Source organism: Cyanistes caeruleus, chromosome 4 (genome assembly GCF_971803275.1).
Source record: "Cyanistes caeruleus chromosome 4, bCyaCae1.hap1.1, whole genome shotgun sequence".
Lineage (NCBI taxonomy): Eukaryota > Metazoa > Chordata > Aves > Passeriformes > Paridae > Cyanistes > Cyanistes caeruleus.
In genome coordinates, this window is record NC_141704.1 from 82,628,301 (window position 1) to 82,638,745 (window position 10,445).

General features: G+C 39.7%; 1 protein-coding gene across 9 annotated transcripts in view; it reads left to right on the forward strand.

The window, feature by feature from the left end:
- The window catches only part of DCP1B (decapping mRNA 1B), a 43,191-nt gene extending 36,115 nt beyond the window's left edge, over window positions 1-7,076 (forward strand). For 7 of the 9 annotated variants that reach the window (XM_086886093.1, XM_086886094.1, XM_023925190.2 and 4 more), the window contains exons 8-9: window positions 4,226-4,447; window positions 6,136-7,076. In XM_086886093.1, coding sequence (XP_086742219.1) covers window positions 4,226-4,447; window positions 6,136-6,216 — 303 coding nt within the window. In that variant the 3' untranslated portion in view covers window positions 6,217-7,076. Of the gene's footprint in view, window positions 1-4,225; window positions 4,448-5,636; window positions 5,729-6,135 lie in introns of all 9 variants that reach the window. The other 2 variants (XM_086886095.1, XM_086886101.1) reach the window with 1 other exon arrangement.
- The last annotated feature ends 3,369 nt before the right edge of the window (window positions 7,077-10,445 follow it).

The following is a 10,445-nucleotide window of genomic DNA, read 5'->3' on the forward strand; positions in this document are numbered from 1 at the left end:
TGGACAGAGCAGCAGCTTGAACAGTATTAGATGCATTAAATTTGGAGATTTAATGCATGGACTAAAAATGATCATAGAAGTGTCACTAATTATTGTTTAGGACACCTAAAGCTCTGCAGTCTGGGAGCAATGGCCTCTTTCACATGCCAAAGGTTGCCACAAAAGCAAAAGCAGGGAGGCTAAAAATGAAGGAATGGCTCTGTTCCTTTGGAAGGCATGGATTAGCCACACAAAACATGCCTGCTTTTGAAAAAGAACCTGGAAGATAAAAAACAACTTTTAAAACCAACATTAATCTTTTTATAATATTATCCTTGCAGTAGACCAGAGGCTCCAAGTGCTGCCATGCCTGCAGAGTAGATATTTGAGTGAGATTGAATTGGCACAAATATATCTGCACATGCTCATGCAAAATTGATCAAAGCAGATTCTGACAACAAATGCAGCTAAAGGTTTGTTCTCTGTAATTATTTGTCTTTTGGTATTGCCTCTCCTACCACGCTTCAGCATACAGAAAAAGCAAAAGTCTGACAGGAATAGAGAGATATCTGAGCAGTGTCTGTTGTTGGAAAAATCAGATTAAAGGAACACCCTAAATCCATCAGCAGCACTAAGAAAATGTAAGCAATAGTCCTTGCCACAACTGACACATTACAAGTCCAAGTTTAAATTGGCTTCTGCTGCATCTCCATATGGTATAAGAACTGTGATCTCCCACATGGAAAGGAAGAGGCCAGTTACCAAAAAAATGGAAAAAAAAAAAATAGAGAAAAAGGAAAAAAGCAAAAGCTGAAGAATAATACTTGGAAGCATTCAGCCTGGTCTGGTGCCAGCCCTGTTTTGTGAAATATTCCTTATGCAGACAGTGAGTAACGTGTGCTTAAGATACAATAAAAAAGCATTAATCTACAGTGGCTTTTAGGGATGTGTTTAGTGTTAGGCATGTGTTATCCTGATTACAGATACATGCATGCTTAAGTGTTTATGTTAATCAGAATTACGGGTTTAAAAGTGCTTACAGTAACCCAGACAGAAATTTATCATTTCTCCAGAAGGCTGCATATCTTGCAAATCATTTTTTCGCATTTCTTGGAGTATTTTTCCATCAAGAATGTATTTTGTACATAATGTTGCATCTCCTGAGTATGTGCACGGAGCCCAGTGTCTGTGGTGAGAGTATCACAGCACTGCTGCTCTCCTGTCCTGGCTGAAGTTTCAGCATGCAATTGTATTATGCAAATAGGTGCACTAAACTTGTTTCAAAAGGGAATTTCAGCTTCTGTAGCTAAACATCAATTAAAATATTCTAAATTAAACTTGAAAGACAAAGCTTTAATTAACTGCCTTTCAGGTTCCTGAACCATTCCTTGAATTGTTCTGAGTTTTAAGTGATGCCTCTGAGGCTGTTTAGACCCCCAGCACCCACTGGGTGCTGCTGTTCCAGAGCAGCACTTGATCCACCTGGGATTCTGCTCACACAGAAGGTGCCAGTTTGCACTGCACTGAAATCCTTGGTTCCTGTTGGGTGGATTTTCCAGCTGTGGTGTCATCCAGCTGCCAAGAGCCACACAGAACACCGAGCTGATATCTCACTGAGATATCACTGGGGCTTCAAGGAAAGGATGGCAGGTACTGCACCACTTATTCTGCACATTTTTCTTGTTCTTCATTGCTGCACAGCTGACAGAAGACTCCTACTCTGTTATTAGTGACTCAGAGATTTAAGTGTTGACCTGACAGAGCTGGAGATAATGGATGAACAAGCAACTCGGGTTCTGTGGGTAAGAAGTTGATCAACAGAACTTTGGAAGGGCTGTTATGAGTGGTGAGAAGTTACTCAAAGCTAAAAGATTGGTCCAAAGGCTGTTAAGTGTCCCTACAGAGCATTTCCAGTGCCTTCTGAAAAGCATGGTGCTCCAGGAATGGCACTGGTAATGCCAAGATCATCGTCCTGTTTTCTGGTGGGTGTCAGTTGTCTCAGTGACTCAAGGTGATCTGAAATGAATCTCAAATGAAAATTTTGCTTTTTGTTGAAAACAAGCCCCAAACAATCAATGGGGTTTTTTTGTAAAGGTTTGTTCAATGGCAGAAGCTTGGAGCTTGAGCTGCTAGCAAAAAATGCATTGTAACGTTGAACACAGACATGAATGCAATGCACTGAAAAAAGACACAAATAGTCTCTATTCTTCTTCTGACCCAGTGTTTGAAGTTCTGCAGTAGCCTGTAGGTGTTGGCTGTGTCACCAGCAGATGGCAATATTGCTCATTCCATAGCGTTTCCATATGCTTGGCATCTCCTCCCAAACAGACCTTTCTATCCAGAGAAGACAAAACATTCTTCCTGTGTCTTTTAAACCACAACATGTGTTTGTCAGGAGGAGCTGTGTATTATTAAGGGCACAGTTTGTCTCGGGGTTTGTTTATTTGCCCTGGGCAAATGAGAAAAATGTCTTTTGATTTCAAAGGCCTTGCTATCTGAGTCTGACAGAGTCTGCTGTAGATTGAGCTGTGTTAGTGGGACACTGTCTCCTCCCTTTGCAGGAGGGTTCTGCCCTTGCAGAGCAGTTCTTTGTACATGCATTCTTGAAATCATATTGGGAAGAATCATCTTGTTTAAGCAAACCCTGCCAATTCTGCTGGAGGTAAATGAAAGAGAAGCTGCTGCAGCAGCATGGGTGGGTAGAGCAGAAGCATTGGGATATCTGGGACCAGCTGGAGTTCCACTGGCAGGAGGAGATGTGTGCAGAGTCTGAAGGTCTCACTCCACAGAGGGATGTCACTTGGGACTCACACTGGTGTTCTTCTAAAATGAGTGTTGTTTTTCCAAGCACAGGTGTGCAAACCTTCAGTCAGTTTGTAATACCTCTTCCTCAAAGGCTGGGAACCTGGTGATTGCTGTTTTGATTACTTGCTGTGGCCTTGGAAGAGAGCTGTAGTCAAGAGTTTTGTAGTGCTCTGTGTTTGAGAAACAGACATGAGATTGACCTAACCGAGTAAATATTGAAAAACAAAAAAAAAGAGTGAGATTTTTGCATTAGGTGTATCTTGCATGCTTTCTTTCCTGCTCTTTCTGCTTCCTTCAATTTTCCATAAAGCAGCATGAGATCTCAGTCCTCTTTGTTTCTATTTCTCTTTATCGTGGTTTCACAAACACTGTTCAGAAATGTCTTGGCTAGAACAATCATAATTAGGAAAAAGACAAGCTGCAAAAATGTGACTGTTCTTTAATGCTAATCCCTGTGGCTTTGCATACCTAGGAGATCAACCTCAGTTCTATTTTCTTAACCTTAATTTTTCTTCAAAATTGAAATGTAATCCAGGACACAGAGTGATGTGACTGAGTAGCCTTTCACCTTAATATGGCAACAATAAATCATGCTCTAGTCCAAAAGGGAGGAGCTTTGATGAGCTCGTATCAATCCCTTTGTATGTTCTTTAAAAAGATTGGATACTTCAATAGCAAGAAGATGGCTGATTAGGATTTAGATTTATTACTGGAATTACCTGGGGAGAGGTCTGATGTCTGCAAGCTGAGTGAATTAACTTTCTGTTATGTTGTATATTACATCTGATAGTATTTGCTACTATTGTATCTGCTAGTACTTGTTAATTCTGCGTGTTTTACAGTTCCAAGATTCACTGCAAAATTTGAAGGGGAAAATTATTTCATCAAGGTTCTCTTTGAGGGCCATTTTGATTTTGTCAAAACTGTGTTGGTTGTGAGTCTATTTTGTTTCTGACAATGCCATGAGCTCACTGTGGATCTTTAGGAAAATCACTGAATCTTTGGCTTTCTCTCTCCTTAAGTAAAATGAGAAGGTAAAATACACACATATATATATTTATAAAGTAATTTGAAAGTTAGAATTGGAAAATACTTTCTAGTATTAGGTACAGGGGTTAGTCTTTAATTGTGATATTTGCACATCTCATGTTCTCAAAGATAAAACTTCCTGTGTGAAACACTTTACAGCTGCATTCCCTAAGTGCTGATACTTAATAATAGTCTGATTCCTGTCATAAAATCCTCCTGTCCTAAGAACATTTCCCTATCAGATTTATCACACTCGAATCCATGGCTGCGATCTCGAATTGGATGGAAGTAGATCCTAGAGGTGGTGCTGAGCTGGAGTTTTACCTGCCAGTCTCCCTGCAGCTCCCACCGTGTCCATCCCCAGAGAATGAAGACTGAAGCTGTGACTGATGAAGTGTTTTTGTGTGTGCAGGTGATCTCCCCTCAGCGCATCCCTGCCACGGTGCCCCCCACGCTGCTGATGTCCCCCATGGTGTTCAGCCAGCCCGCGCCTGCCGCTCCCAAAGCCGCCGAGAGCGCCGAGCCCGCTGCCAGCCCTGCCAGCCTCCTCCTGCCCCTGCCAGCCCCAGAGCCAGCCAGCAGCACCTCCATCAACAAGCTGCAGCTGCAGGAAACGCTGCTGCACCTCATCCAGGTACTGTGCCAGAAATCCCCACACTCACCTGGAAATCCTGCTGCCTGGGTCACCTGTCCAAAGGTGGAGTGAGGAATTAAATGTGTGGTGGAAGTTGGGCTGCCTGTGCCTGGGGGATGCAATAAGCTCTCCTTGCACATCTCCTTTTGATTAATGCATCTCATTTGGGGGTTCAGGAAAGCTAATACATTTGGTGGAAAAGAACAAAGATGACTGAAAGCTTTGTAAGGTCAGCCTATGAGCCAGAGAGACATCTATTATATTTTAGCTAAGGATAAATCATGGGTGATTATCCCAGCTGCCAGATATTTCAGAGATGTGTGTAAGCAGTAAGAGCAATTCAGATGGGAGATTAAAATTGCAGGATGAGTGTGAGCAACTTTAAAATACGGGCTAGATAACATGAATATATGTTAATTCCATTCAGCATTTGAACTAGAGAATTACACTGAATAAAATTCCTTTTGCTGCAGTTTTTCAGGTTTAACTGTGATAAAGCATTAACAATGCTATGTATGAGATGATTGTTTACTGCTCTGGCATGATGCAAAATTATTAATTTTTTTCCTTAACTTGCCATGTGAATAATATCTGAAGAGTAAAAGTTGAGGAGAGGTTACATAACTAAAGACCTGCCTGCAGAACACCAGGAGCAGAGAAACACATCCAGCTTGTAGGTCAAAACAATGTGCCTGTATGGCTTTGGAATAAAATCAAAATTCATTATTGTAAGTTACTTAAAATGTTATTTAAGGTATAAGTTCAGAGAAGAAATAGTATCCTTAACAAGCTGGAGGGCTTTCTCATTTTTCCCTGTATTTTTATTTTGGAATTTAAAAAAATCACATTATTTTGTCTTTACATACTTTGAGTGTCTTGATACTATTAAAAACATGCATGAAGTTATAGAGGAGACTAATCAAGGAAGGTTGGGGTTTACCCTCTGTAACTTTGTACCTGTAAAATATATATTTAATCCTGCTATTCTTGGTGGTAGTTAGGATTAACTGAAATTATTCACTGTCAATTTGTTAGCTGTCATTTTCCATTATATAAAACTACAATCTTGGATGCACCTAATTTTCCTTAAATATTATCTTGATTGTAATTATCCTCATATGTTTATGTGAGCTACTTATAACATTCTTTCTTAATGTGGGCTGACTCATTCTTGCAAAATGTTCTTCAGAAGGCAAAAGTTAAACATCAGAGCAAAAGGAGCAGCATCCCTTAGGAGCATTAAGCCTAAAAGAGCTAAACAAGATGCAAGGATTTGCCCAGGTAGGATTTTAGTGCAGGATCACAATCCAGAGTGTTTCATTATTCCTTGAGACAGGCTTGGAATTATCACTGAGCTGATAATTCAACTTCAGGAAGTCCCTAGATAAATGAGGGCAAAGAGGAGAAATTGCAGGGTTGTAACTTCAGTGTTGTCACTGAGTTATTAAGCAGCAATTCTGGGCTCGATTTAAATGCACTGTGAGTTTAGAAATTCTCCTTTCTGTGTACTCATTGCTCCTTACTGAGGTACAGCCATGGGAAATAAAACAGATCTTCAGTGAAAGGGCTTTGCTACTCTCTTTTTTAAAAAAGAGTAAGGCTGAAAATATCTGGTCCATAAAAAGAAATAACCTTCTAATCTCTTTACTCCAGTTATCCTGCTAACAATTACCTCTTTTGTTTTTCAGAATGATGACAACTTCTTAAACATTATTTATGAAGCATATCTCTTCAGTGTGAGGAAGGCAGCGATGAAAAAGCCTATGTGACAGATCATCTTTTAAATCAATTTCCATGGCTTCCTGAACCCCAGGAAGAAGATTTTGAAATTTTCAAATATGATTGTGTTTGAAGAAATGAATGATTTTAGGCATTTTGCATACACTTAGATTTTCCTTGTTGGCAAACAACATGCTGTACTGAGAAAAAAGAAAATGAGCAGGAATGGATTGTGCCTTTAGCGAGGGGAGCGTCACGACGCCCAAGAATTAATCACAAAATATCTTAAATTATTTTCCTTACCCTGCTCCCTACTTGGAGCTGGTTTCCCGGCATAAGGACTCAGTTCTCAGGATCCAGTTTCCTTTTTTTAACCCTCAGCCTGGTTACTCATTGCCGAGGTATTTGTCCCTGCTTTTCCCTGCGCAGCTGTCCCGGGGATCCTGACCACATGGTGGCAATGTTGGATTATTTTTAGGAACACCAAAATCCGCCTGAAATCCTGGAACGGGAGATTTCGGCAAGACTGATCGTCCTACTTAGTTGTCTGCAAAGCAATTTAGAAGAAGTGTCATGACTTTCCCCAAAATTTTTTGTAGGGAGATCTTTTTCTATTTTGACGAGAATATTTTTAGCTAGGTGTAGAAATGGGATTCTGCAGGTGTTCAAGGAATTGGAGGGTGGGGGGGTGTTGTGAATGTACTTTGCTGTCACAGAGCTCTGGGGTGACACTGGATTCATGTTTTTATTATTCCAGGTCCAATCTGCATAATTATAAGCAATGTGAAGATTTGTTAAGGGGAATGCTACCCGGTGTAATTTTATTTTATTTTTTTTTTTAAGTGTGTTCCTGGAGCACAGTGATTTCATTGATCCATTTCTAAAGAAAATAAAAATGGATAAATCCCTACTATGTGCTGATTTCATTTTATTGCACCATGGGCTATATATTTAGTATGTATGACTCTAAAATGTTTTTACACTTGGCAGAAGACACGTGAGGATTTAAATCAACTAGAATAAGTGATTGAAAGAATTTTTATGTATATTTTTTATTAGCATCTGCTGCTGAAGTGCCAGTTTACTACAGTTTAGGAACACAGAGTTGTTGCTGAGGAGGAATTTCCTCTGTGGGCGCAGAGAACCCAAACTGTAATCCATAAATGATTTTTCAATCTTCTCTATTGGTGTAGGCACAGCTCAGTAGCCTCATCTGTGAAAGTTCTTCAGTGTCAATTTGGCTGCAGCTTTCAATTAGTAGAGCTGTAATGACTCAAACAATTGTTCCACCCCCATGCTAGGGTAGGGGCAATTTGCTCCCATTTCATGGGAAAGGCTCTAAATACATAGGAAAAAAATAAAAAATAAAATAATAAAAAGCCAAGAGCTGTGTTCTTTATTCACACAAGCAAATAACCCCAAGAAACTGCTGGAGTTTCCCCACATCAAGTACCTGGCAGACAGCAAGTCCCACTCTGTTACTTTAGGATCCTTGCAGATTCAGTGAAATGAATTTGTTGAGCAGAAACCAGGAAAAGCAGACTTTAAAGACAGCAAAATCCAAGCCTGTAGCCTTCATAATTTATGTAGCCTTTATAATTTATGGGATTCTACCGAGTTAATTGGTATTATTTAGGAATGAGCTGGTGTGGAAGAAATTGCAATCTGCACAAAAGAGTTTGAAACTAAATTCGTGCATAATTGGTGTCTGTGATGTTGGATTATCTGAGAGGGCAATTTAAAGATGATGGGGACACATAGTTAAGACCTCGTTTGACATGTAGAACTTCTGTAATTGGTGGGTCAAAATAATCCTTAAGCATCTAAAGCTGTCTTGGTAATAGATTTTCTAGTTATGGGGCAAATATTTACGGAAAGGCAAGTAGAAGTTTTCAAAAGAATTCTTATTTATTACTTGTCAGAGCAATTTACAGAAATTAAAGGCATATATTTTACAATATCTGTTAACTCTTGGTGCTTATGAAAACTGTGGCATTATGCTTGACAAGCTGAGGCTTATCTTAAAGCAGACAAGGATTGAGGTAGCTCAGGGTTTCTTTTCACTGCCCTCTCTTCTGGTCACATCTCCACCGAGTAATGCTGGCAGAATTGGATTTCTCTCACTGCACTGCACTGTAAGGGATTTCTGGGATTATTCAGAAGGCATAAAATTGCCTTTTGTGGAGTGAAGAAAAGTTGCTGCTGAAGAACAGAGGTGCTGTTAAAGTCCTGCTAACCAAGAACAGCAGTGGTAAGAAGATAGAACAAGCTCAGGAAGAAACTTTTGTGACAATGAGCAGAAGAGGAAGAGCAGTGAGAGAAATCTGTTAGGAAATGAAGCCAAATTTCCTGCCTAGGTTTCCATCTCAGGACAGGATCTGCTTCATCAGGTGCATTTGAGAATTGGAGACTGAGCTTGGAGTGTAGAACTGAGCCTTTCTTCTGCAAACTGAAGTCCTGTCTCAGTAAAACAGAAAACCAGCTATTTTAATCCAGAAAAACGGCTGGAGCCTTCCAGTGTCACGGAAACCCAGAGGATTCTCATGGAATGCCAAAAACTTCACCTCTGCCTTTTGGCATTGTGGGTTTTTAGCAGCTTTGTGTCAGCTGGGGGTGTCCCTGTGCAGCCAAGGTCTGTGCATGCCACCAAAAAGGGTGTTTGGTACATCACCTCTGAGTATGGTGCTTGTAAACATTCAGCTTTTCTCTGTTTTTATTTCTTTTTCAGGACTGCTTGAACTGTGAGCTCTTAGGCTAACGAGGCCTTTGGAGAAGAAAAGACTGCAGCACTCAGAATTGCTATTTTGGGCATGTTTTGTTTTTTCTTTATCTTGAGTATGGAAAAAAAGAGCAAGTAGAAAATCAGAAAGTTTATAAGGATGACATTAACTCTGCTTTAGATAATTTCATAGCATGCATGTGTGAATTTTTTATTATTATTATTGTTTATGTATTTATTGTGATACTGCTCGTTTTGAGTTGTGTGTTTTTTTGTTTTTTTGTTTCTTTTCTTCCAGTAGAATTAAATAACTTGTACCTTTGGCATCAGCAAGAATTCCAGAAGCAGTTGCAGCAGCTCTTTATGCATTAATCCCATTCTCAGCCTTGAATTGATATTAGTTTTCAGTGTAACTCTGCTTAACCACTGTCCACTTCCTTAAAAAATTCCATTATTAATGGAAAATTATTAAATGGACTCCACTATTAAACCAGAGGGAGAAGACAAGGAGTAAAAAGTCAGTGAAACATTGAAGCATCATTTCTGTCCAGGTCTATCATGGAAATTCACAATACTCAAGGAAAGCATCCAAATATTTTCTTACAAAAAATTCCACTCCTTAATCTGATTTTTTGATTCATTAGCTCTCTGTTGCTCCTGCTTGTTGTAGCTGCAATGGGGATAATTAAAAATGGTGCAGCAAAATAAAATTTTCCCAGGAGCAGGATGCTCCACCTCCTCTGACAGCCTGTTTAGAGCATGTTGAGCTTTGAACTTTGGTGATAAAAGCAGTGGGTATTAGAGATGCCAGTGTCCCTTTAGGACATGAAAATCATAGTTCAATATTTTAGCAAACTTGGAAGCCTTTGCTGAGGAAAAGGCAAAATTAAAAGACATTTTTCAGTAAGAATTGGAGGCTTTAGTGGAAATAATGTTATGAGAAGGCAGCTTTACCCAGAGGAGTCCATGAAACCTAGAGAAAGGCAAAATTCCCCTCCTGGAGATGGATAATGTGCTAAAAATTTAATCCTCAGTCATCCTACAGGAAACTTTACTGCTGATTCCGAGGACTTTTAAGAGACTCTTACAAGTCCTTGCCTTTTCCAAGCTCCTGTGAATATCTCTAACAAGCTTGTTCTGGCCTCTAGATGTAAATCTGTGCACTGGAGCAGGGAGCTTGGCCTGTACAAGCTGCAGGTGGAAAATGGGTTCTGCAGGACACTGAGGAAACAAAAGTTGTGGATTTGTAAATCCTTGGAGGAAACCCACTCCTAGCTGCTCACCCCTGCTCCCACACCAGGCTCTTCTGCCTTTTCCCTTTGCTTTTCTCCTTTTTTTAAATAATTTTAGGATGGCTAAATTTTTTTAATAATTTTTTTAATAATTTTAATTTTTTTTAATAATTTTAGGATGGCTACAAGGTGAAATATCTGCCAGCAGATTTAATACAACGTGCCAGGGCTGGGTTTGATGTGGGGGGCTCAGAGGGTTCAGTGCATGAGTCAGTGTTCAGGAATAATCACAGAATAATTATATAAAAGTGCTTTATTGAAGAGCTCT